Source organism: Coturnix japonica, chromosome 1 (genome assembly GCF_001577835.2).
Source record: "Coturnix japonica isolate 7356 chromosome 1, Coturnix japonica 2.1, whole genome shotgun sequence".
Classification (NCBI taxonomy): domain Eukaryota; kingdom Metazoa; phylum Chordata; class Aves; order Galliformes; family Phasianidae; genus Coturnix; species Coturnix japonica.
Window position 1 is genome coordinate 46,597,444 of NC_029516.1, and position 25,068 is coordinate 46,622,511.

Consider the following 25,068-nt stretch of genomic DNA (forward strand, 5'->3'; position numbering starts at 1 on the left):
GCAATTTAACCTACAACTGCTGAGCTAGTAAGACTGTGACTGGTGACTGGCGACTGTGCTTCCGGCTGGGGCAGTGCCACTGAAAGGGGATCCCCATCACTGATAAGCAGCAGGAGCAGGGAAACAATAGGTGATTTGATGAGAGCTGCTCTACGATACTCCTGAGAAGACCCACAGCCAGCTCTGGCCAGAGAGGAAATTGGGGGTTTCCACAGCAACCTGCTCAGGGCACAAAGGCCCAACTGTCTAGGGGGAAGCAATGGAGGTGTCTCAGCACTCCTGTGTTAAGAAGGGCTGGAATCTTTCTGAAGCCAAAGTACCTGCAAGATCATTCCTGTGCAACGGCTCTTTAATTGGCTGCTGGTCCTATAACTCCAGGGAGGAGTTGTGGAGGAGGCAGTTACTGTACTCTTTACCCTAGATAAAACATATGGGCTGCTCAGCTGGAAAAAGAGCTGCGATGAAAGCATAGCATTTGACTCCTTAATACTAATAAATAGGAACCATGCAGACTGACACAGAATGAAATGGTAACAATCAAGCTGGCATACAGAAGGCTTTATAATTTATTTATACAAATATAAACAAAAATAGAAACATCTGCTGGAGGAGGAAAGAACCAAAAGCAACAGCCAGAGGCCGATCAATCTGTGATAATTAGCTCATCCACACCCCAGTCCTCGTAGCTCCCATCAGGCAGGTAACGACGGATGATGATAGGAATCTTGCGTGCTCTGGAGGGAGGAGAGAGAGGTGAATAGAAATGCCAGAGTCTTCACTATGCCATGTCAACAGGCAATGGCATTGCTGACTTCAGTAATCTCTTGGTAGGCCTACATAGTACTGGTGATTTGGAAAGTCTCAACAAAATTCTCCCTACTAGGTGCAAAGCACTGAGCATCTTAAGTCTCAAAACAATCATAGACCTACAGGAACACAGCATCTGCTGACAGCAGTTCCAGTTAGAAAGCAAGAAAGCGATGAACACAATTTGACTCAGTGGAAGCAGATTTAAGAGCAGAACGTAATTAGATGGTCTAGAATCTAAGCAGAGGATCAGGTTTACAACCATATCAGACCTGAAAAGTAACACAACACCTTTAACAATCACATCCAGGGCTGCTGTTTTCCCAAAAGCAGCTTCCTTGTGCCAAGAATTACAATTTAATTCTAGCAAAGCACAGGATGCCATTTTATTTTGTGTCACAACCCCAACTGCTCTCTAGAGCACACACTTAGGTGGTGACCTGAAGCAACTTAGGCTGAACTTGGAGATCTGACTGGAGCACAACCCATGGGGTTTTGGCAACAGCAAAGGGAGCTGTAATAGATAAAGTCTGCAAGAGCAACTGCAATGCACTGAGCAGAGGGACAAATCAATTTGAGAACCCAGTATGTAAAGGAATCCAGTTACTCTGCTTGAAGATTACCTGCATGCAACATAGTAACCTGCTTTCTACACTGGCAAACTGTGTGCCACCAGGGCACTCTGCTGTGGGCCTCTAAGCAGTGATCCAGAAACTGCCAGAAAAGGTTCAAATCAATCTCTCTGTATGCAAGAGGTGCGTCTCCTGCCAGCACAATAAGCCAAGTATAGAAGGGTGCAGTGAAACAACATTCTGACCAGAGTCTCCACATCACCACCCTGACCCCAGTTTTGTTTATTTAAGTCAGCAATTCATCTGAGCACAGGTCTGTTCAGAAGGCTGCTTCAAATTAATTCCTTTCAGAGAATTAAACTGATTCCTTATGGGGATCTTTGGTTCTCATCATAGAAATGACTCTTATATAAAAAGAGGTCAGAGCACTGCTCATCATCAGCAAGAACTCCTAGGATGGGAGAAGCTGTGGAGAAGGTCCAAGGAGGAAAAGTGGAAGGAAACTGCAGAACTCACCGTGGTTGATAAAAAAAGAAGGTTGTCTTAGAATATACTGCATGGAATAAGTTGTAAAGTGCTGAGATAAGCAGAGGATAGCTTGCTTTGTAGAAAACAATACATACACTGCCTAAGGCTGGGACTTACTTGAGTTCTTTCATGGCAATCAGCAAGGGGTCTGTCTCTCCTTCCAGCTCCACCATCACGGGTGCACACATCCTGGGACAAACAGCAACAGCCATTTCAGAGAATGTACAGAAAGACAGAAGGGCCAACATATGACTGCATGCTGCACTCTTATCCACTCTGGGACAAAGGTTATCCCCAAGTGGCTACGGATTGAGTTTTCATTTGAATGCTCTTAATCCACCCCTCATCCTCTGCAAGTCAGCTGGGACTTGAGTGCTGGTCAGAACCACACCTGTCTAGTCTCACTGTGCTGTACTTATATGTGAAGAATAAGGGCAGATCTAAAATTAAAAATAATAGAGTTGGAACACTATAAAATGGGAATCTGACTTGCTTGAATCTTCAAGGCTTCCTTCAAAGGAAAACAAAGGGCTAGATTTATAATGCACTCTATCTCTAGAGCAAAAAAACAAATGCGTTTTGGTGAGGGCTGTAACAGTAAAGCAAACACAGTTGACAACTGTCTCAGGTGGCAGCAGAAGCAACAGAAGTTCACATTATGTGTGGGTAAAGCCACTGGGGGGCTGCTGCTGGCCTAGAGTCAACATCAATAGTCAACAGAATACGGAGGTGATAGAGACCAGGCACCAGTGTTTTGTATTAAATGCCTGGCACTGGCTCATCCCATCTCTTCCATCCTTCTGGCCTGCCACCAGTTGAAACAACATGCACAGAATTCCTTCCTGGAGTGATAACCAGGCGAAGAATAGCTCAGCAAAGTGATGATTAAGCAAAGATCACATAGAAGCTCATTGGTGGTAATCGAATCAGCTTCATTTTCAGGGTGGATGTAGCTAAGATTCCTTTCAGACCAATTTCAACACAGCCTAATCATCTCACTTACACAGCAGTTTCTCAAAGATCACAAAGGTTTTAGCAGGCATTACTAAAACAGATCTGGACAGATAAAAGGAAGAATTTGAGAGGAACTTGTCTTAAGGAGTGCTTAAAAGAGGATTTAAATGTTATTACCTATTAGAAGTGATGCTCCACTATTCCAAATAGTTAGTGAACATACAGTGTGCCACAATATAACCGTATGCTTAGTATTTCAAGACAGCTGTGCCATTCCTAGAGTTCTGATAGCCTTGTGATAATAATTAATGATATTACTTTATTACTTTTATTCAGCTTCCTCAAAGCTGAACTTTGCAGTAGTAGTTCTGAGTTTCCCAGCTCATGCTGGCTGCCTTATAGAAGGCAGAAAGCAGAACCAGAATGCCACGTTACCCACTCCATCTGCTTGTGACCCACAGCATCAGCTGGGGTGAGATTCAGAACTCACGTGTGGCTGACAGCTCACAGTATTGCTTTTTATTGCTTTTCACTGTTGATGGAGATGGCGATTCCCAAGCGGAACCGCCAGGTAAAGAATCACTTAAGGCTTTAGGGAGAAAGGAAGGAGCTTTAACAGGTCAAGCCATGAGAAGCACACAGTCCTACAGCAGGGATCCAGCTAATACTCACGCGATCTGGAGGGCACGTGTGCCCAGCACTCTGGCTCTCTCATACTTGGTCATGTAGGGGGTGGTGATTCGCTTCTGGTTCGCTGCCTGGCGCTCTCCGGAGGGGAGGATCTCCACGTTCTCCTGTCCCTCCTGGGTAAAGCACAGCACGACACAGCACCGTTACGGGCTGACTCCATGACCCGGAATGATCCATGATCGGAGCCCCGCAGAGCACCCACCTCCTCCACGTTCTCCAGGTCATCCAGCCCCTCGTCTTCCTCCACATCATCGAAGTCATCCCCATCGAAGCTGTGAGAGACAGGCAAGCACACATCGCACACAGGCCGGGAGACAGCGCCTGGACTCGGACTTAGCGCTGGACCGTCTCTAAGTCCAGGCTTTGATCTCTGATCCCAGCCCCCAGCCTCAGCCCTCAGCCCTCAGCCTCAGCCCTCAGCCCTCAGCCCTCAGCCCTCAGCCCTCAGCCCTCAGCCCTCAGCCCTCAGCCCTCAGCCTCAGCCTCAGCCTCAGCCTCAGCCTCAGCCTCAGCCTCAGCCTCAGCCTCAGCCTCAGCCTCAGCCTCAGCCTCAGCCTCAGCCTCAGCCCCACTCTCACTTGTCCTCGTTGTCCGACATCTTGTTTCCTCGCTCCCCGGCGGAAGTACTACCCACTTCCGGTCGTGCGCCGTGACGTCACGTTTCCGGAAGTAAACCGGCGGCGCCGTTGCCACAGAGACAGGACGCGGCTCCGCCTGCCCCGCTGTCCCTAATTGTTCTCCCACCGTCGCCACCAGCCATGGCCTTATCGACGGGAACGAGGCCAGCGGGAAGAGGCAGAGCCCGGTACAGCCCCGAGACACGAGAGGTGCTGAGAGGTAACGGGTTATGAGGGATGGAAGGCCGCGGGGACTCGGGGAAGGCGGTTGTGGGCCCTGTCCTGGGTCCTGTGCTGGGCCCTGTGCTGGGCTCTGTCCTGGATCCTGTCCTGGGTCCTGTCCTGGGCCGTGTCCTGGGCTCTGCGGGGCCGGGGCAGCCCACTGTGCTGTGTAGTAACACGTAGCTGTTGTTTTTTAGCCCTGATGGAGGAGTCGAAGCTGACGAGTTTCCAGAGGCGATTCCTGATGGACTGTTTGAGGCGTGAGTGCTTCCCACCTGGCACTCCTTCCCCAGCACTGTGCTGAACGCTCTCTGCTGCTTGCACTGCGGCCTTCTAGTACTTGAGGGAAGCTTACAAGGATGGAGATGGACTTTTTACACTGCGTAATGGTGACAGGACAAGGGGGAATGGCTTTAAACTAAAAGAGGGGAAATTTAGGTTAGATATTAGGGAGAAATTTTTCACTGAGAGGGTGGTGAGGTGCTGGCACAGGCTGCCCAGAGAAGCTGTGGGTGCCCCACCTCTGGAGGTGCCCAAAGCCAAGTTGAGCAGCTTGACCTGGTGGATGGAAGCCCTACCAATGGCAGGAGGTTGGAACAGGGTGGTCTTTGAGGTCCTTTCCAACTTAAGCCATTTTATGGTTTTATGACCTTCTGCTGGTGGTAGGCTGGGGCCACTTGCCCAGACTCCTCTGCATCTGACATCAATATGTTGGGTTTGTTCTCCAGGGGGAGATTCTCTGCCCCTCCAATGCCACCCTACCTCCAGCCAAGAACAAGTGCTCGCGCCTCCTGCTTCCTCCCCACCGTGCCATCAGCCAAGCAAGCTGCCAGCTAAACCCCATCTTCGGCCTGCTGAGGTCTGCCGAGCAGGAGATGCCTACATCCGAGAGAAATTCAGGCCACAGGCAAGGCGTAAGTAAGCAAACATCACAGATAAATAAATCATGCTGTCCAGTTCTTCTCTTTCCCTTATGTCTAACCCCTCAGCACCTTTAGGGAATATCCTTAATTATTCTTCATGCTTTCTGTCTTCAAAGATGCTTTAAAGGGAGATCTCTGAGGGAGCGCCTGCTGCAAATGCTCACAGAGTTCTGCCTGCTGCCCAGGGGGACAATAGGTGACAGGAACTTGCACAATCCTTTGTAAGAAGAGATCACTGTGTAATTTTCTAGCTTGTAAACAAGGGTGAAACTTTAGAGCTCAGACTGGTTTGCCCATTACCATGTGTAGCAGAGTTCAGTCTGGGGCTGTGCTGTCACTTACATCATGCTTCCTCTGCCATCGTTAACAGCAAAGCAGGGCAGGCAGCTCCTTGCTGAGGAGACATGCTGCTAACAATTCATTTTTATCCACGGCATTCACAGGAGATTTGGAAAGGGAGAAGCAGAGGCTCCAAAATATCTTAGCGACTGGGAAGGATACAGTGGAGCACCAGGTGAAACAGATAACGGTTCATACAAAGGAAGAGGAGATGCCTGAGCTTGACCGCTTTGAAGAACGTACGTCTTTGTGTGATCTGGAGGAAGGCACAGGGGTGGCCTGGGCAGCTGAACCCTCTAAGGGTTGGGATGACAGGCTGTGCAGCCACAGATATGAAACCCCCAGTGCAGGGCACAGATGCCAGTTTCCAGCAGGAAGGACTTATTGCTGCGATGCTGTGATCTGGCCTTCCTTGCAGAAGTGCTGCAGAGGTTTGCTGGCAGATACAGGCTGTCTGCATTGCCCACACAAGACCAACTTCTGGCAGAGCAGCATCTAGTGAATTGCAGGGGTAGCCTGGGCAGAAAGCCCGTGTGCTTTGGATCCTTTCAGCGTAACGCGGTGTAATCAGTCTGACTGTGGTCTGTCCTCTGTTTACTTTGACTCCAAGATCAGTGCAGTTACAGTAGTAGAGCTTAAATGCAGAGCAGAATTTTAGCAGTGGTGTACTTTGGCTTGCAGAGTATTCTGGGATGGCACAACTCTGCCCTACCCATCTCTGTACTCAAGTCTGTGTGTGTGAGTGCTTCAACCAGCCCTTCCTTAACCAGGGCAGCACAGACTGACAGCTGTCAAATAATGAGAGAATTGCCTGTATGAAGAGAGATGTCTGGTACAAGAAACAGCAGGCAGCCACCGTTCCTGCAGGATATGGAAGGGAGCTGTACAGGGGAGGAGGGCTTCCTGCTAAGTCTAAGGGGCTGTCGGAGTGTTTTGGTGGCCTGGGCAAGATATGTGGGTATCAGAGTCAGGTATCATCCCTTGTTCTCAGAACTAGGGCTTGAGGGCTCACAGCCAGATGGAAAGGTGTTTTCTTGCCTTTCGGCTGGCTCCTGTTTCCACAGTGTTTTCTCTTGTCTGTCAGTGATGAATGAAGTTCAGGAGAGGAAGGAGTTCCTGGCAGAGATGGAAGCCCTGGGACAGGGCAAGAAGTATCAGAGAATGATCTTCACTGAAATCTCACAGGTATGTAACATCCTTGGTGACGCTGGTCCCATGCAGCGCCTTGAGGGCATCACCCATGTCAGAATCTTTAGAGCAGCCAAGCAGGAAAGAGGAGGGGAGAGATCGCTTTTGCAGGCATGAATTTGAGGAATTGGGTAATGTGATTTTCAGCCTTTCTTTCCATGTCTGCATGTAACTTAATTGGGGAAGGAGAACCTTTGTTTTTGTGGCTGACAAAAGAAAAAGGAGGGGAAAAAAAAAGCCCACAAAACCAACTCCTGGCATTCTCCTCACTCAGCCCTTCCCTTCTGTGCTTTGCAGAAAATACGGGAGATGGAGATCATTGACAAGAAGAGAAGTGAGGAAGTGAAAGAGATCATGACAAAAGACTTTCCTATTGGGAACAAATCTGGTCTCCTCGACTAGGCCAAGGGAAAAACACAAGTGCAGTTTGTTCCTAACTCTTCTGTCAGGCCCTGGGCATCACTGCCTCAAGGCCTGGCCTGTGCCTGGCCCATCTCCTAGAGGTTCCCCTGAAGAGGGGACTGCACAACCTGTTACCTAAATCCAGAAGGCAGGAACGATTTGTACACAGCTGGTAACAGAAGCAAGCTGTTGTAAAATCCTCCCCACACACTGGATCCCTTTAGCATTAAATAGATGAAAACACAGTAGCGGCTATTAAACAATGACAAAGAAGGGCCTCTTTCTGAGTCTGCAGTGCCTCAGAGTACAGCACTCCACACAGCTGAAAGCATCGCTCCCTTCTCCTCCATCTACCCAGAGGCGGAGGTTGCTGGTGGCAGTACACCGCCAGCACATCACCACCCACATCTAGAACCCACTCCAGTCCACATGAGCCTGGGAATGGCTACGTTGGCACGTGTAAGGAGGAAGATGCAGCCGCCTGGCCTTGCGCAAATGTGAGCCTCCACCATTATTGCAGGTCAGAGTGACTGCGTGCATCAGCAAGACTTCTCAGCAGCAGCTCAACTGGGCAGGCGCTCAGGAACACAGCTGCAGCAGGGGGAGTTGGGGAGAGGGGATTTCAGCCCAGAGCTTGCTGATCTTTGCAGCTGGCTTGCTGTGGTTTTTTGGTTCCCGAAAGCACAGTATGCTGAATAGCCACCCGCTTCCCACAGCGCCTGGAAATGGCTGTTGACTCACCAGGCTGAAGCACGATGCCCCTCTATTCCCACACAAAAAGCAGCAAAATGAAACTTAGAAATTAAGATCCTATCATCTGTTTCTTAGCAATACTTGTCAGCCACTCCATAAGCAGGCTGTACGTTCCGTCCCCAGGAATAAGAAACCTAAGCTGTGATTGTTTTTCCAAATCCACTATTTATTTCTGATCAGATGAATGGAAGTCATAGTTAGTACAACATAATTTCCAAATCAAGGTTCTGACCAGGCACAGGGTCAAAGGGTGTCAGGCTGCTGCAATCCTGATAGCCTTTGGCAACAGTGACACAACAGCAGGCTTTAGAACAGATCTGTTTCTCCTCAGAGAAGAGCTGTGCTTTAGGATCTCCCCTCTCCAAGCCCTGCTCCTCCTCATCAGTCTGCTGGGCTATTATGGGTGCTGCCACCCAACCATGGTCACTCAGGGTTTGGGAAACCGATCTCTTTCCAGGAAGCTACACCAGCCATGTTGCAAGGCACTGCTCTAGAAGTGTTTTGGCTAAAGCCTGCTGTATTTTTGGAAGGGAGCGCAGCAGTTTTGTTCGGGGCTGGCATGACTAATTTGCTAATGTGAAGGCATGACAAACAGCTGACCCACCAAACACCCATGAAAGTCAATGTCTAATTCAGACTGACAAAACAACTCAATAAATAGCTCCTCAGCTTGGAGGAGAAGGCAGGAAACAAAAATGGAAGGAAGAGGGGAAAGCTCAAAGAATACTGTTCCCCCATTCCTTCCTTCAACGTACACACACACACACACACACACACACACACACAAATAAAATAAGGGTTTTAAAAGTTTGAGGGCAATTTTGAACTTGTGTAGGAAAAAGGAGGCATAAAAAATAACCAGCCAAACCCTCTTCACACGCTTTTGAAGTGTATACAGACGAACCTGGGGAAAGGGTCAGTTGTGACCATGCCTCTCTCTCCAGTGCTCAAGGCACTGATGAGCAGGAGCACAGGCTTGTCCATTGCCGGCACTAAGTCAGTCTTGTGCTTTTTCTGCCCTTGCCTAGAAAAGGAATGTTCCTCCCTCCCCCTGAAGGCAGCAGGCAGTGGTGTTTAGCAGCAGAGGGGGTAAGATATCCTGAGTAGGGCACACGGGCTACATCCCAGCAGATGTACATTGTCCCCTTGGGTCCTCTCAGACCTGTAATGCTCAAGGGGAAAAGCCTTCAGTGGGAGGGGACAGCTCAAAATAGGGCACCGGTTATTTTTTTGGCTATGGCTTTAGAGCTTTGTGATGCTGGACTGTATTTATTTCCAACCTAAAGAATCCTGATTCTAATAGCAAACCTTTCTCCTGAAGTTAAAAATGGGGCAGGAAAGGGACAAGAGCGGGCAGGCAGGGAGGGGTAGCCAGGCCCAAGAGGTTGGAGGCACACGGAGCTGTCACAGTAAGAGCGGGAATAGGGGAGGGGAACAGTTAGTGCAAGTATTCTCACAAACACCAAACTCCTCATCTTGCTTCTCAGTCAGTAACAAGGACACATGACAGGGTAATGCTTCTGAGAAGCGAATCCATTTTCTCCCTGCCTTGTTAGTGAGGCTTTAGAGGGGAAATTCAGCCTCCTCTGCAGCCTCGGGTAGGGGAGCACTGTGGTTGGACTCACCACTGTGGGCAGAGAGGGCCGGTGTCTTCCCGGGGTGGCCATGCCAGTGCCTGGTGTGAAGGGGAAAGGCAAAGGGAACAGAAGGAGCCAGGCCCCTCCTGGCAGGCAGCAGGCTGTGGGAGGCCAGAGCAGTCAGGCAGCATATCCCTCCCATTGCTGGCATTCTGCTCTAGCTTTTCTCCTTGGGCGACTTGCTCTTGGAGTCATGCTTGTTGCCCAGCAGTTTAAGCACCTTCATGGGCTTGAATTTGCCTTTCTTCTTGCTTTCAGTCTCAGCCTCCTTGTGAAATTCTGGAGTTGCAAAGGAGGGTTGTTACTGTATAATGCTGATGGTTTGTACGCACACAGATGACAACAGGGACAACAAATCAAAGCCCTCCTCTGCACGCACACCCTCTTCTGTGACAACAGGGTAACACAGCATAACTGTGCCCCGAACTTTAATGCTTCTACAGCAAAGGCTCCTGAGTGTACACAGGATAACACCACCCTCCTTCTGCACACAACCTCGCAAATGGCTTATGCTGCCCCTTTGCAGTCAGCAGTGAAACCAAAGCTCCCAAATTCTGCTTCTTACCTTTCCTTTTAATCATGGCTTCCAACATTTTGTCCTCCTCCTCTTCCCTGAAAGAAACAGTGGAAAAGAGGTCAGCTGAGTCAGACAGACTTACTCCTGGTCCCACCACACCTCACTCCTCACCTCTGCCGGTCCTCATCCAGGCAGTTCACGATGGCGTTCCTCTGCTCAATGATGGTCACCAGCTCCTGCATCAGCACCTTCTCCCTCACTCGGTCCTCCTCAGTCCAGTCCTTCTCTACTCGACCAAACCCCAGAGAAGAACAGGCGATTAAACGGCTGATGGAGCCTGGGGTAGAGAACCCCTACCACAATCTCCTGCCTCAACTTGCTGTAGGGCCAGCTGAAGCAGTGGTGCTTTGGAGAGAGAGCCCAATGCACGGCATCTCGTGCTCCTCATGGGGATAAGAGGAGCACATACCCACACAAGTGAAGGGCAAGCAATGAGACAGGGCAACAGTTCCAGTGCTCTTATCTCCTAATATCTGCCTCTCTTCTTCTGAGACCCACTGAGACAGAAGGGAGATGAAACTCATAGGTAGCCACAGCCTGAGTGATGCTTTACCTGGCTTGTTGAGGAGGCAACGCAACTCATATTCCACATCTGCCTGCCGCTGCTCCAGATTCTGCTGTTTGAAGCTGCAAGAGAAGTAGGCACTGCTGGGAACCACTGCAAGGCTCTAGAGAGGCAAAATAACATTCCAAGATACAGGGTGACCTGGGAAAGGACTGGCCAAGATGCTGGTCTTGCTGTATAGACAAAAGGACAGTGAGCTGCCACCTAGAACAAACTCTGGCTGCCTAAGGACTTTCTTGAGGAGATGCTCTGGTGACTCAAAGTGGGTCAGTGCTAATATGTTTGGATGCATTTGTCTGCTTGCCTTCTTTCTTTCACTTTTCCAGACAAGCACTGGAAGCACAGATTTAGTAGCACTGAGATGGGGCTTCCCAAAGCAGCATCAGTGCCCTCAGCCACGCGCACACTTACATGTAGATGAGCTCTGACTCGTGGCGCACCAGCATGTGCTTCTCATGGATGAGTTTGAACCAGTCCACCAGCAGGCTGTCCTCAGGGCTGTCTGCCAAACGAAAGGACAATTCAGAGCCATCCCCAGCACTGCAGAATGCTGTCACAACTCAGCTAGAGCCAACCTGCCCCTTGTGCTCTTCCATCTCCAACATCAGCAGGGACACAGAGCAGCCCTAGGGTGCATCCTGCCCCACAACCACAGACAGCACAGCCCACACACCATTCTCAGAGCTGCGAAGTTTCTCCTCCAAAATGACCCCACGGTGCTCCAGCTGGTCCAGCTGGTGCTCGATGGCATCCATCTCTCCATAGATGTCTTCTTCGGGGATGTACTGATCTGTCTGCACCTGCCAAACCACACAGCAGAGACTTCTATTACCATCAACCTCCAATTTCCAATGGCAACCCTAAGGCTGGTCTTCATTAATGGACGTGAGGGAACAGGACGTTTCACCTAACATAGGATCTGAAATCCTCACCCCACCTTGGAAACAAAGGGAGACAAGGGTATTATCATCAGTGGGATCTAGCCTAGGCATCATCCTCCCTAACCACATATAGATCAGCATTCTAGCTGCACAGTGAGGAAATAACCCAGGGCTTAGCCAACACACCTATGGTCCTGGAGGCATAATACAGAGCTGGCTTTTGCCCCTCTTTGCTTCCAATTCTCTTTTACCTTGCGCTTTATCAGTGGGAAGCCATGACCTGGTGCAGGAGGACGCACTGGTTTGGAGCCTTTGGGAGGTTTCTTTGCAGAGGGGGAGGCAACAGGCGATGGCTTTCGGTTGAAGGGGTTCTCTTTGCAGGAGGACTGGAACAGGGAGACAAAGTGAGATACACATGAGAAGCCAGGGTAGGAAAACAATCCCAATAGCTGAGAACAAGCAGAGAGGCAGCCTTAGAGTCTGTCCTACACCACACCTTCCCAGAGGAGGAACAAGACATTGATCTTCATTGGCAGTCTAGGAGGCCACATACCAAACCTAAGTGAGGGGAAAGGCTGGACTAGATCCCATCTCTAACTGAATGATAGATAGGGAAGAAAAGGCCCCTAATCTTGATGAGAGGAAAGTCACCGTCTCACCTTCAGGTGTGGCTTGGGTGAGGAGGAGGGCTTAGCGCTCCCAGTACCTCCTTCTGATGCCAGGAGGATGGGTGTAGGGCTAGCCCCAGCAGGAGGCTTGGGGGGCAGCCGGCTGGGGCTGGTCTTTAAGCTGCCAGCAGAGATGCTCCCGCTGGCATGTGGGGTGCTGTTTTGCACCTCCCCACTGAAGCTGGCCAGTTCACTGGAGGAGGAGAAGGAGGAGTTGGTGGAGAGGCTGGCTGGGGCAGCAGGGCTTTCGCTGGAGGAGACGCTGGTGAGCGGAGTGTCAGTGTGAGAGGTCTTGGTGGCCGTTGGCGTGTGGACAGTGGGCTCGGAGGAGCTTTTGGGCACAGAGGCCTCGTCAGTGTCACCCAGCATCTTGGCTGAACTCTCAGAGTTGATGCTCTCAAGGCTGAGGGCTGGAGATGGGGTGGAAGATGATGGCTCAGAGTGCGACAGCCTGGAGATTGGGTGTTGGGCTGCAAAGCAAAAGGAGAATTCAGGGAGGCAACCAGAAGAGAATGGGGCTATATACTAGTGGCACAGGTGAATGCAAAGGGAACTAGTGAGAAGGAGGAACAGGGGGCTGGGAGGGAGAGCTCACCTAGTGGGGAAGCATTGGGGGCTCGTGGAGCTGGCCGCTTCTTCAACTTGGGGCTGCTAGTGGGAGTGATGCCGTACCAGGGGTGCAGAGGCCTGGCAGCAGTCTCACTCTGTTCCTGCTCAGGTGTGCTTTTTTGGACAGCAGTGCTCTCCTCTTCCTCATCATCCTCTTCCTCAAAGGGATTGTATGACTTGGGCTCCGTGGCATCAGACCTGCTTTCTTCACTCCTGGCTTTCCCCACCTCCTCCTCACCCTCCTCCTCTAAAGTCCTGCTTGGGGTCTCTTGGCTGCTCCCCGGAGGAGGAGGAGCAGGCTTCTTCTTGGGCTCTGCCTGCACTAAGGCCATCCACGGTGGGTCCTTGGCTCTTGCAGCAGTTCCAGCACTGGAAGAACAGGTAAAAAGATAGCAAGAGGTGGCAGAGAGCAGAGACAGGCAAGAAGGGTGAGACACAGCAGAGGGATATAGCCCACAAAGGAACAGATGGAAAGAGCAGGATGTCTCCCACACTAAAAGCAGCTTTCTCATCTAGAGTGGCTCTAGTCTTCCCCAGAAACAAAGCAGCTTCTTCTCTGCAATGAGCTGGGGGCAAAACTAAGGTCCTGAGGGACACAGCCTGCTTGACTCATCCACAGGGTGGAGCATCTTAGTTTCTGAGTATTACAGTCTCCAACTGCTAAGCAGCAGTAAGATAAAGGCTAAGTTTTACACAGTAAGGCAACAGTTCCCTTCACCTAACTCTGCTTTCTGTACTGTGGAGGAAGCAGGGGCTGAGATTTGCCTTCTGCAGACTGCTAGGGTGGCAGCAGCCAGGGAGGGGACCTGAGAATGAGCTACATCCTCCCATGAACAGGTGGTTGTGGAGGTGGGCAAAGAGACCACAGCTGAGCCCTCCCCACAGCCCCACCTCCCTGTGGGGTTTCCAGGTATCTGTGAACAGAAGGACGTACCGATCAGAGGAGCAGGGTCTCCCTCGGGGTTTTGGGACAGGGGGACTGGGTTCAGGTACCCTACCTAGAAAGACACAGGGTCAGACTGTCACAACACCAAAAGGACATATATAAAGAGGTTAAATCAACACAAAGCACCTCTTATCTCTTATCTGTGGGAAGCTGCGTATTCCCACTCTCCAAAAACCTTGTGGCCTTTTTTCCATAGTCATAGTCTCCCCCAGATACCACCCTTGCCTTTTAATTCCCACCCCATCCTGGAGCTGCAGCTGGAGAACTCATGCCCCCACTCCTGCACACTGCCCCAGCACTGCCACCTTCACTCCAGGCTGACAGTGCCCTCTGGAAAGCTCTAAGGAAATACAGTGGGGCAGGGTGGAGTGAGTCTTCGCACTGCTCTCTCTGCTATGGGGAGAGGGAAAGATGAAGGCTCAGTATCTGAGCACAAGTCTTAATTAGAGCAGAAGGGCACCAGGCTGCAGGGGAGGAATGAAACTCATCCAAGCTGTTGCTGACTGCTGTGGATGTGAACAGTAAACACTGAATTCTCTCACCATTCACCATACCAGGCCCGCTGTCACTGGCCTCGCCCTGGATTGTGGACCTGGGCCGGGGCACAGGGTGTAAGGCTGGTGGGGAGAGGGCATCTGTGGATCTCCTTGGGGCTGGGGTGGGCCGAGTGTGTCTGTGCTGTCCATCCAGTGAGCCAGCTTTGTCCTGGCTGGACACCACGGGCTTGCTGGGAAGAGGAGGTCTTGGGGGAATTTGGGAGATGGGTGCCCCACTCCCCACATGGGGTATGGCTGTCTCTGCTCTGCTTGGTGTGCTGTTCTTCTCCTCTGGGCTGGTTGGCACCTCTGCAGGCATTTGGGTCTCTGCCATGTTCTCCACAACACTGCCGTTGTCCTTCCCCACCTCTGGTCCTGAGGGGAGCACGTCCTCACCCACGCTGCTGGCCCCAGCTTCAGTTCTTAGCTCTGGTGACTGTCGGTCCAGGCTGGGCCTCCTGTCCATCTTCCCACTCATGGCCAATTTACCACGATGCTGCGTGCAGACAAAAGTCCCTGCCTCTGAGCCGGGTTTGTATGACCCTGGAAGCAGGGTGCTGGAGCACTCCTTACACCTGCCAACAAGAAAAAGACCCATGAGATGGGGGATGCTATCCTGCCCTCCTGGAAGAAAATGGGACTGAGAAGAAAGTCTGGACTGGCACTCAGGAGATCTTTGCAGGGCCGTGGGGTCAGTTTCCATCTCTGTACAATCTTGGGGAAGTCATGCAGGAAAGGAAAGTATTAAATAAAATGGTGTCACTTCTGACTCAGGAAATCTCTAAGCTGGAAGCTAGAAGAGTAGCGAGGGGAAGCAACACACACTATAAGAATGGTCTGACGCTCACCCCTGTATGTATTGATCATTGTAAGGGTGAAAGTATTTGGCTGAAGGACCAGGGAATGACACAGAGTGGCTATTCTTACACTCACTCTGCCTTGCCTGTTGAAACCAGGCTAACAGTTTCCCTATCCTTCACTGCCTGCTACATCTTCCTAGATCACCCACTCTTTCCCCACTGAGCCTTTGAATCCTCCCTAACGAAGCCCTACAGGTGTAATCGTAATACATGGCACTGCCAACTAGCTCAGCCCTTTCCCAGCTGGAAAGGGAGGAGGATCACATACACAAAAAAGAGCCAAAGGCAAGGGGCTGATCAAGCACTTCCATGAAAACCAAGCTTGTTTCTTCTTGTCAGAATGCTTGCTGCTCACAGCAGCTGGCTGCCCTACGCTGCAATCAGATAATTTGGGTGAGGAACTCTGCTCTGGGTGACCAAAATTTCAGGGACCTCATTGTTCAGTGTAAAGAGCCGTGAGCTTCACCAAGACAGACACCGCACCTTTCAATTGGCTCAACTTTTCTGTTCTCAGATGCCAACCGCCCACTTACAGGCTCATGTCCTGTGGCCCACAGGGGAGAGTTCATCCCCCCCCCCATCATCAGAGCAGGGAAAGCAAAGTGAAATGACTTCACAGGTGCTGCAGGTAAGGACCTGCAACCAGGGAGTAACCACAGAGCTGCTGACGTGTGATCCCTTGTTTGGCAACAGTTTGCAGCTCCCTGTGTGCTCTCTCGAGAGCTCAGCACCACCCCAGGCACTGGAGGAGCCTGCATATCCAGTTGAGGCTGTGGAGCATAGGAGGAAGGAGATTTGCAGGGCTGTTGGACCTTATTGTCATGGAGGTGTTACTCAGTAGGAAGGTAGTAAAGAGGCACAGCATCCTGATTTAGGGGAGTGGGAGAAGCACAAAGGGCTGGGATTCCAGGTCAGCCTAGTGGGAAAGAACAGGGGGGAGAAAGAGAAGCAGGCAGCACAGGGCTGTAAACAAGGGGCTAAGTCAGACATCTGGGAGGGCAGCCAGGCAAACACACCCTCTTGAGCAGTATTTTGGGAACCATTGCTGAACTGCCTTCCCTCAAGGCTCCTCATCACCCAAGGACACACAGAGATGGAGTCCAGCATACAAAAGACCTCCAGCTTGCTGAGGAGAGCCACCCCACCGAGCCTGGCCACTGCATACCTGAAGCACTGGCGGTGGTAGAGCTTGCCCTCAGCCAGGTAGCGCTGGACCAGGTGGACGTGCTGCTGGCAGGCTGCGCAGGTACTGCTGAGTGTGGTGCGCTGAGACGGCTCTGCCGGCTCCACGGGGGCATCGTCCTGAGATGGGATACATGAGGAGCTCAGTGTGGGGGCCACAAGCTGCTCCCCAGTCTGCGACTCCTCCACAGCAGCTGCTGCCCCTGCAATGCCCATTGCTGAGCATGGCATAGCCCAGGGGCTGACCTCAGAGTTCAGCAACACACACAACCCAAGTCCAGGCACAGGCAGACTTCCTCTTCCCAGATCAGAAGGAAGCACCCCAGTTCTCTCCAAGAGGTGCCCTGTCCCTGTCTAGAGGCAAAGCTGAAGGGCTGTGCAGGGACTCATCAAAATCCCAGGCAGCAGGGACCTGAAAGGAGGATCCCCTTGTGCTTTGGAAAAAATATGCCACTCCAAATACCTGCCAAACCATGAAATAAAGGGCCAAGAAAGCAGAAAACATTTTTTCTGCTCACCTAATCCCACATTCTTGCTCTTTCCTCATCTACAGCATTATACCTCCATAGGAAGGAAGGTGTCATTGCACTAAGTGCTCAAACCCAGGTCCTCATTCCACACTGACCTCCTGCCTGCCACAGACAAACTCCAGTCCACAGATCTCTAGAGAGGAAGCACTGTCTCAGCAGAGTCCCCCAAGGCGCCAAATCCCTACACATCCCAAAACACACAGCTAACCTCTGCACTTATCCATCTCAAACACCCCTCCTACCCCAAAAGTCATAGCTAACCCCCTGCACAGATCCATCACACCGTAATGGGCTCTCTCCCTTCTCCTCACTCATTGTGCAGGGAGGACCGCTACCCCGTGCTAACTCTGAAGCAAGAAATCAGGTACCTGTGGTGCTGAGGAACTCTCAACCGCAGCCACAGGCTTCTTGTTGGCCAGCAGAGGTGGTGAGGCAGCAGCAGCTGGGCGCTTCATAGGAGGAGGGACTCGGGCTGGGGACAGAAGGCAAGGAGGATCAGGCACTGCTGAGGGCGGTGACTCATGCCACGCTTGTGGGGGAAGGGGAGGGGAGGAAAAAAATCAGCCTTGTGACACAGGACTTGCCACTCCTGACACTTCAGTGCCTATTTCAGGGGATAGAGACAAACACAGTCTAATAATGAGTCAGACAAAAGGCCTGTGAAGGATCCCCTGCCTGTCAAGGCTGGCACTTAAAGCAGTTGCCAAAGGCAGTCCCCTGGCTGGGAGGCCAGCATCACTTGAGAAGGCTCACATCCACGCATGAGGAAGAGATGTATCTGATGTTGTGGCTGACGGTGCTGCAGATAGAAAGCAAACTGGAGCCCTGGTCTCCACCCTGGAGGGATGCCCTGGAAGAGCTGTCTCAAAGTAGAATTCAGCTTAAGTTGCAGTTGCAAGGACAGATGAGCTGATTTAAGACACTCCACCCTTGTTCCCCTCCCTCTGTGCTTCACTCCAAGCTTACAACGTGATTAAAAGTAGTTGTGGTAGGCAGCTTGCCTATCTCCCATTTTAGTGAGTTAAAGCAGATCTCAAAGGGGTCTGATGCCCTCCAGGGGCGACCCAGCCCAAGTGGCAGGAATGTGGCATGGAGGGAGGAAAACACAGGCGTTCCTTTTCCTGCAGTACGAGCTGTTAAATCATTGCCTACCCATTGTGAAACTTTGCCCTACCCCACTCTCTGTGCCAGGCTCCTCACCAGCAAGATCCAAAAAAGGCAAGTACTGTCTGCTCCTCTCCCCTTCCCCACAGAACACACATGGCTCCTATTTCCCACAGGAAGGAGGGAACACAGGTTCACTACCTCCATGCCCACAAGCCTTCAAACATCCACCTCTCAAAGTGGCTGCAGGACCCCACAGATGCTGAATTCCAAAACCCCCATGCAAGATTCCTTCCCAGGTGTCAGCGCCTCTTCCCATGAAACCTAATTTACAGATGCAGTGCACCCCATGAACAGGAAAACAGGCTCTGGGCTGAGAACAGGAAGATCTGACATATTTACCAAATGGAGAGATTGCACAAGACTCCTGTCATGGGGCCTCTTGTTTTCCTCCAATACAGCCAAGGAGGGTCAAATAGGAAGCTGGTGACAAGGAAAAGCTGCTCACCTTGGCTGGGGTTGTTGAAATGGTTGTAATACTGAGACACGTAAGTCATGATGCTGAGGCAGTCTGGAACTTTCATGGAGACCATATCATTGGGATCCAGCAGAGCTGGAATACCCAGCTCTCGCTCCGCCAATTCAAAGGCCTGCAGGAATGAGAGAATAAGGTGCTAAGGAGAAAAAAGTGATGCTCTCTGATAGATAACCTACAAATGAAGTTGGAAGGCTGGATGCTTATGTTTCAGACATTTCCAAAGAAGCTCCTGCCTGTGCTTTACAAATGGATTCTCTCATCCCCTTACCATTGGTCCCTGAGCTATATATAAGCTCCCATACTACATGAGCTCCATACAGTCATTCTCATGTTCCTTCCTTTTGTGCGTGGCGTAACAGGGACTTACCAAGCGGTTATTCTCGTAGACATTCTCCTTGGAAAGAGAATCAAAGTCTCTGAAATGAGAAAGCACAAATAAGTGACGGGAGTCATAGAGGAACAGTGCCATCGTGCCACCGCAGAAAGATTCCTGGGACAGAAAACCTTCCTCAGGCATTACAACAACTCAACACGTAAGAGCGTACATAAACAGAACCTTGGTAGAGAAGATTTGGGATTTCAAAGGGACAAAGAAACCAAAGGGAAATTGCAATTAAAAAAAGAAAGCAAGTCCCAAATGGGTGGTGGCCAGGAAACTGAAATGCTGTTCCAACCCTCAGTACTGCCCTTATGGGTAGCAGAAATACTGGAGCACAGAGAGGAACCTGAACAGTTCCCACTGTAGCATTTCACCTGTCCCCTAGGATCCCTTCAGGAGATCAAATCAGCCTGAGCCCAGGGATAAAGCAGCTGCCCCTGCCAGAGGAGTCAGGCTGTAGCAGGGGAGGGAGGAATAAAATGGTCTGCAGGCTTTCTGCAGAGGGGAAGAAATACAGGAAGGAGTTATTTATGCCTTCTGAACCTTTGTGTGGGTATCGCGTGAAAACAGCATCATGCTACACTGAATATAGCCCCTTCCTGAGTCAAAGAGCTCAGCTTTGCTGCAAGACAACCTTATACAGCACAGCATGAGACTGACAGGGAGGAGATGGCCCAGAGAGGCTCAAGGTCAGGTGAAACAAACCCAATGGTCCAGAGAAAGCTGCCAAAGCCTGAGACAGAGCCAGGAAGGCACAGTGTTTCTTGAGGGATTGTACAGTTCAGCTCAGAGGGGTGAGGGCTCCCATCCCACTGCCCATGCAGAAATCAGGTAAGACAGTAAATCCTCAGTTGTGTGCCTTCTGAGAGCTACTCAAGAGCTCTGGGACCTCTCTCCCTCAATCCCCAGTGGGATTTTACTGCCTTTCCCTCTGATGCCCATCAGACCCACCCAGGTGCTGTCCCCCGCAGCCATGGTTGCTGCTTTGCAGAGCTGCGCTTTTCCCAGGGCTGCAGAGGAAGCCCCCAGTGAGCTCAGAAAGATTTTCCCAGCTCCCTGCAACACCATCAAATGACACTTCCTCCGTTCACAAGCAGGAGGCTGCTGGTGCCGCTTCCTCCGAGATAAACGAAACTGCAGCACGAGCGAGGCAAGAACACAGAGATGGGTCAGGCCTCCATTGTAAGCACCAAAGCACCTTCCTGAAAGCACATGCAAATACAGTCAGAATCTATTAAAAATACCACAAGCTTTCCCCTCTCTGTGTGCTGGTGAGGAAAGCTTTCAGCTGTGGTCCTCACTCTCATGTGAACAGCAGTGCCTTTATTGTATTTATAGCCAGTTTCCACTGGGAGATGGTTTTTCCGAGCCTTTTCTGCTGAGAGAACTCCTTTAACCTTGCTATATTTATTGCTTAGAAATAAAAAATATCAGCTTGGAAATGCAGAAGTGATGGCAGCAAGGTCATACATCTCCAGCCCTCAAAACATGACTGACCCTCATGCCAAACACTGTTGTTTTCAGGGTACAGAAGTGATGCAGCTCAAAGGCTTCTTGGTGGCCTGGGCTGGTGATTTTGACCGACAGCCCAGCAAACCAAAGCCGTTGTGGAAAATCATATCTGCCTGGGAACGCAGGTGGTAATGGAAGGGACACAAAGCTCCAGAGGCAGTGGGGCAGGGGCTAAGCAGCAAGGGAATACAACATGCTTTTCCCACTAATGCAGGAGTGAAGGCTCTCGGCTTTTACTCAAGATGTTGAATCCCATCAGCACGAGGCCCTGGGGATCATGGTTCACTCAGTTCCCCCCTGCTCCCTCTTCCATCTCACATAATGTCTCTGCACTGATCAAGCCCCTCTCCCACCAAACCCAATCTGAGGCATCAGATGGAAGAGCAGGAGGGACTGCAGCTATCCCAGTTGGACAACTATCAGCAAACATCGCAGCATATCCTGGAGGAATATTCCCAAGCAAATAACATCTCAAGCCCTTACCTAATTAGATACTTGCAGAGCCATTAAGCACGCTGGGGTTTAGGGCAGCTGCCAGCCAGCACAGCAGACCCGGAGAAGGGGGAAGGGTGCACTGCTCAGCTAAAACCAAAGCCAATTCCTGGATTCCTCAAAAGTAAATCACAAGTTCTCATATGGCCACACCGCATAATGAGGCCTTCAGCCTTCCAGATCTTGTCAGGGCAACATAGAAGGTACACGGGAGGGAACAAATGGGGATTTGTGATGCTGCCCATAACCAAACCCGCAGCCTCTGGGATGCACAGCCACGTTCCCAGCGCATGGCTCTCCTCTCCTATTTCCCTCAGTACTCACAAGCTGTATGCCATGCTCTCTTGTTCTGGCTCCCTCAAGCTCCAGGAAGGCTGCACAGCTCACTCTAAAAGATGCTTTTTGCTTCACTACGCTGGCAACGAATGCCTTGCAAAGATTAATTTCATGCTTTACATTTCTGGAGCGCTTAGTAAACAAACTCGTTAATCCCTGAAGTTCACTCTCAGGTTGGACTGGACACTTCCAGCTTAGCTGACAAGGGAAAAGAAGAGATTAAGTGTCTCACTCCAAGATTACAGTTAGCGCAGACTGAATCTGCCTTTCCTGGGTTGTGTCTGAGGTTTGGCAAAGGAGTGACTCTGCTGCTCCTGTTTCACAGACATGGAGAGAGAGGCATTAGAATCAAACCTCACTCATCTGTACGACTTCTCCTTTCTCTTCCTCAGGGTGTCACTCCCAGCGTTCAGAGAGAGCCTCTGCCCAACAGGAGGCAACCAAGGCAGACAAACAGGCACCAAAAGCAGGCCCTAAGGGACCGGCTTCCAGAGCAGCAGCATCACACAGGTACAGGAGAGGATGTGCTCACGCTTCCGATGTGGGAAGCCATCAGGAAACGGGGTTGCAGCTGAATGCTGATGGGCCTCAGCTTTGGGCTCGCAGGAATAACATGAACCTGCAAGGGCCAGGAGAGTCCCCTCTCAAAGAGGGGGACAGTGAGAGGTCGGATAGGTGTTAGTAGGTCCCACCCAGCTGTCTGAAGGCACTTTAGAAGGAAAGGAGGGCTGTTACTTCTACTCTGCCAACAGGAGATTTTCTGCCTCTGATCCCATCCTCCCACTTCCAAATCAGGGCAGGCTGAAGAAGCCAGAATTGGATGAAATGATGCCGCCCCTGCCCACTGCGTGAAAATCCTTCCACAACATGCCATGTCCTTGTAAGGCCCTGGGCTTTGCCTTTACAACGCAGCTCGTGCAGAACTGTGAAGCATTTAGTTAGGACATCTGCCAGGAGCCAATTTAAGCCCACTGACAACTTAAGAACAGCGGCTGCTGCTTAATGGGATGGTAAATATGGTTAACGGGAAACAATCAGGTGGTTTTAGTGGCCTTCATTGTGAGCTTTTGCTGAGCCTCTGCTTTTCAGTCCTTAGCTGCTGTGCCACTCACTAAATAATAACCAGAAACACAGGAGCTGCTGGCGCTCATTTGCCTCTTCCTTCCAAGTTAGAGAGGGACAGGGCTCCCTAAATACCCACAATGATGCAAAGCCACCGAACCACTTGGCTCTTAGTGGTGCCTGAATACCACACTGAAAGTTTTGTGGTGGCCATCTGAAACACGTCAGACAGCAGACTAGTTTCTAGCCTACCTGGTGCAGCTTCTGCTTCACAGAGCATGGACACTGCACCTCCATAGGGACATCACTGCCTGCTACGGACCAACTTTGTCACTGTCATTGCTGTTGTGCCAAAAACACCACAGCTCATAACAGAGGATTTGGTCAATGTGAGCAGCCTCAGCTGAGAAAGAACCAGTCCAGGAGCAGAACGTGACACGGGATGCAACACCATGGAAAGCTTTGCTGACAGGTGAGGTGTACGTGAGCACATTCATGCCAGGGACATGGAAAGGTGGGGTGAAGCCAACCTGTGCTGCAAGGGCTACCAAGTTGGATTCCCAGCAGTGTTGTAGCACGCAGGGTTATGGTGTGGCAGGTCAGGGCACATTCCTTCCAGCAGCTCAGCCATTTCTCCAGCACGACACCATGCCCTGGAGCACCACCAAGTTACCTGGTTAAATTCCTGTTCCCTCTCCTCTCACAGCCACTCCATAAATGAAGGCAAATGGATAGAAGTAACCAAATTACAAGCTGCTTGATGGGGGAGCCCAGCAGGGCTCAACAACCCTGCTTTCATTCGCCACCTCCAGCTTTCACTGTGGTACAGGCAGAAAACAGGCCGAAAGCAACCTTACAAAGCTGCCTGGCCTGGGACTCGGTATGTTTCAGGATGGCTGCCTTTGCCACAGGGAGGAGCAGGCTGGTCTTTAGGATAGGGATGCCAATCTCATAGAATAGCTCAGGTTGGAAGGGAACTTAAAGATCACCTAGCTCCAAACATCCTGACGTAGTTAGGGCTGCCAACCACTAGATCAAACACTAGATCAGGCTGTACAGGGCCCCATCCAACCTGGCCTTGAATACCTCCATGGATGGGGCACTCACAGCTTCTTCGGGCAGCTGTGCCAGCACCTCACCACCTCCACAGTACAAAACCTCCCCTGCTAGTTCATCTAAGCACCCCCTCCTGCAGTTTAAAACCATTCCCCTTTACCTGTGTAAAAATTTGGTTTTCCTCCTGTTTATAATCTCCCTTTAAACATCAGAAGGCTGCAGCGAGGTCTCCCTGCAGCCTTCTCTTCTACAAGCTGAACAAGCCCAGCTCGCTCAGCCTGCCTTCATAGGAGAGGTACTCCAGACTGCTGAGCATCTTCCTGCCCTCCTCTGGACCTGCCCCAACGCCTCCATATCCTTCCCGTACAGAAGGACTCAGGCCTGGACACAACGCTCCAGGCGGGGCAGAGCAGAAGGGAACAACCCCTTCCCTGGGCCACCCCTCTGTTGATACAGCCCAGCAGGCAGCCAGCCTGCCAAGCCTTCACGACAGCTGTCACCGGCTCAGCAGCCCCATGGAGAAGGGACCGCCCTCGCAGGGTCAGCTCGGAGCGGACGGAGGGATCCGCAAAGGGCCCGGCCACCCCTCCGCGGCTGCCCGCTCTCCTGCCCCACCGCCTCCCGGCTCCGGCGCCCACGCGAGGCCGGTGCTTCGCGGCCTGCCCCGCCGCCCTACTCACAGGAGGTCGGGCCGGTGCCGGTGGAGGATGGCGCAGAAGGCCAGGCCGTCGCGGAAGGAGGAGCTGAGGTCGCGGATCTCCACGCCGCGGTAGCCCTCGCACTGCCGCCGGCACCAGGCTTGCAGGGCGCCCCGCGGGCCCGACATGGGGGCGGCCACTCCGCCTGCCGCCCGGCTGCCCTGCCGCTGCGGGCCCACGGGCGGGGCGGCAAGGGGGGAGGGAGGGGAGGAGGGAGGGAAGGAGGTGCGGCCCCGCCTGCGGGGTGGGGGGAACCGGGCCTGGGAGGGAGCGGGGCTCGCCTTGAAGGATGAGGAAACGTGGGACATAGGTGTCCCAGGGGCGGGCACGGGGCCGGGAGGGCTTTGAAGATAAGGGCTTTGGATGCTTCGCAGGAAGCCCTGGAAGAAGGGGAGGAAGAGTGAGATACTATCTCAGGAACCCTTGACAGGGAGATGGATTAACCAAGGATCTGACAAAGAGCGTGCTTTCTTCCCCCTTATTAAGCATTTGCTTGTTTTGCTGAAGATTTTATCATTTCCAGTTAGGCCAAGGAAGACTTTAGCTACCTCTGTGCAAGCCTGATCCACCTCATCTGATCCATCTCAGAACTCCCTTTCTCTGCACGTTTTTAAATGGGCAGAATATCCCAACTGGAGAACTGCATTGGAAGCATTCAAGACCAGGCTGGATGGGATCCCAGGCAGCCTGACCTGCTGGGCGGCAGCCCTGCCCAAAGCAGAGGGCTGGAAATGGATGATCTTTAAGGTCCTCCCTCCAACCTCAGCCATTCTATGGCTCTGTGATCCCATTCTCCTGTCAGCTCTCAGGCTTGGCACACTCCATACTCTCTTCCTTCCTTGCTCCGTTTCTTTCTGTCACCCCATGGCCTCAGAGCTGTAAAAGGCAAAAAATAAGAATACATT

The 25,068-nt window shown here is 51.6% G+C and overlaps 3 protein-coding genes across 3 annotated transcripts; 1 reads left to right on the forward strand and 2 right to left on the reverse strand.

Moving 5' to 3' along the window:
- Positions 1 to 543: 543 nt before the first annotated feature.
- POLR2F (RNA polymerase II subunit F) lies at positions 544 to 4,246 on the reverse strand. The gene is made up of 5 exons (XM_015862934.2): positions 4,130 to 4,246; positions 3,754 to 3,823; positions 3,534 to 3,664; positions 2,025 to 2,096; positions 544 to 734 (listed from the first exon to the last, which is right to left on the reverse strand). Exons 1-5 carry the CDS (start codon positions 4,147 to 4,149, stop codon positions 644 to 646), a joined length of 384 nt encoding a protein of 127 aa, XP_015718420.1. The 5' UTR covers positions 4,150 to 4,246; the 3' UTR covers positions 544 to 643.
- C1H22orf23 (chromosome 1 C22orf23 homolog) lies at positions 4,246 to 8,773 on the forward strand. The gene is made up of 6 exons (XM_015862924.2): positions 4,246 to 4,388; positions 4,588 to 4,650; positions 5,119 to 5,304; positions 5,757 to 5,891; positions 6,737 to 6,837; positions 7,138 to 8,773. The coding sequence occupies exons 1-6, from the start codon at positions 4,310 to 4,312 to the stop codon at positions 7,240 to 7,242; spliced, it is 669 nt and encodes a 222-aa protein (XP_015718410.1). The 5' UTR covers positions 4,246 to 4,309; the 3' UTR covers positions 7,243 to 8,773.
- On the reverse strand, positions 8,141 to 24,354 carry MICALL1 (MICAL like 1). Its single transcript, XM_015862913.2, has 16 exons — positions 24,146 to 24,354; positions 18,996 to 19,044; positions 18,599 to 18,740; positions 17,355 to 17,458; positions 16,440 to 16,576; positions 14,421 to 14,989; positions 13,867 to 13,930; positions 12,919 to 13,301; positions 12,315 to 12,793; positions 11,907 to 12,041; positions 11,448 to 11,574; positions 11,186 to 11,276; positions 10,763 to 10,836; positions 10,321 to 10,435; positions 10,198 to 10,244; positions 8,141 to 9,911 (listed from the first exon to the last, which is right to left on the reverse strand). Exons 1-16 carry the CDS (start codon positions 24,289 to 24,291, stop codon positions 9,790 to 9,792), a joined length of 2,784 nt encoding a protein of 927 aa, XP_015718399.1. The 5' UTR covers positions 24,292 to 24,354; the 3' UTR covers positions 8,141 to 9,789.
- Positions 24,355 to 25,068: the final 714 nt, after the last annotated feature.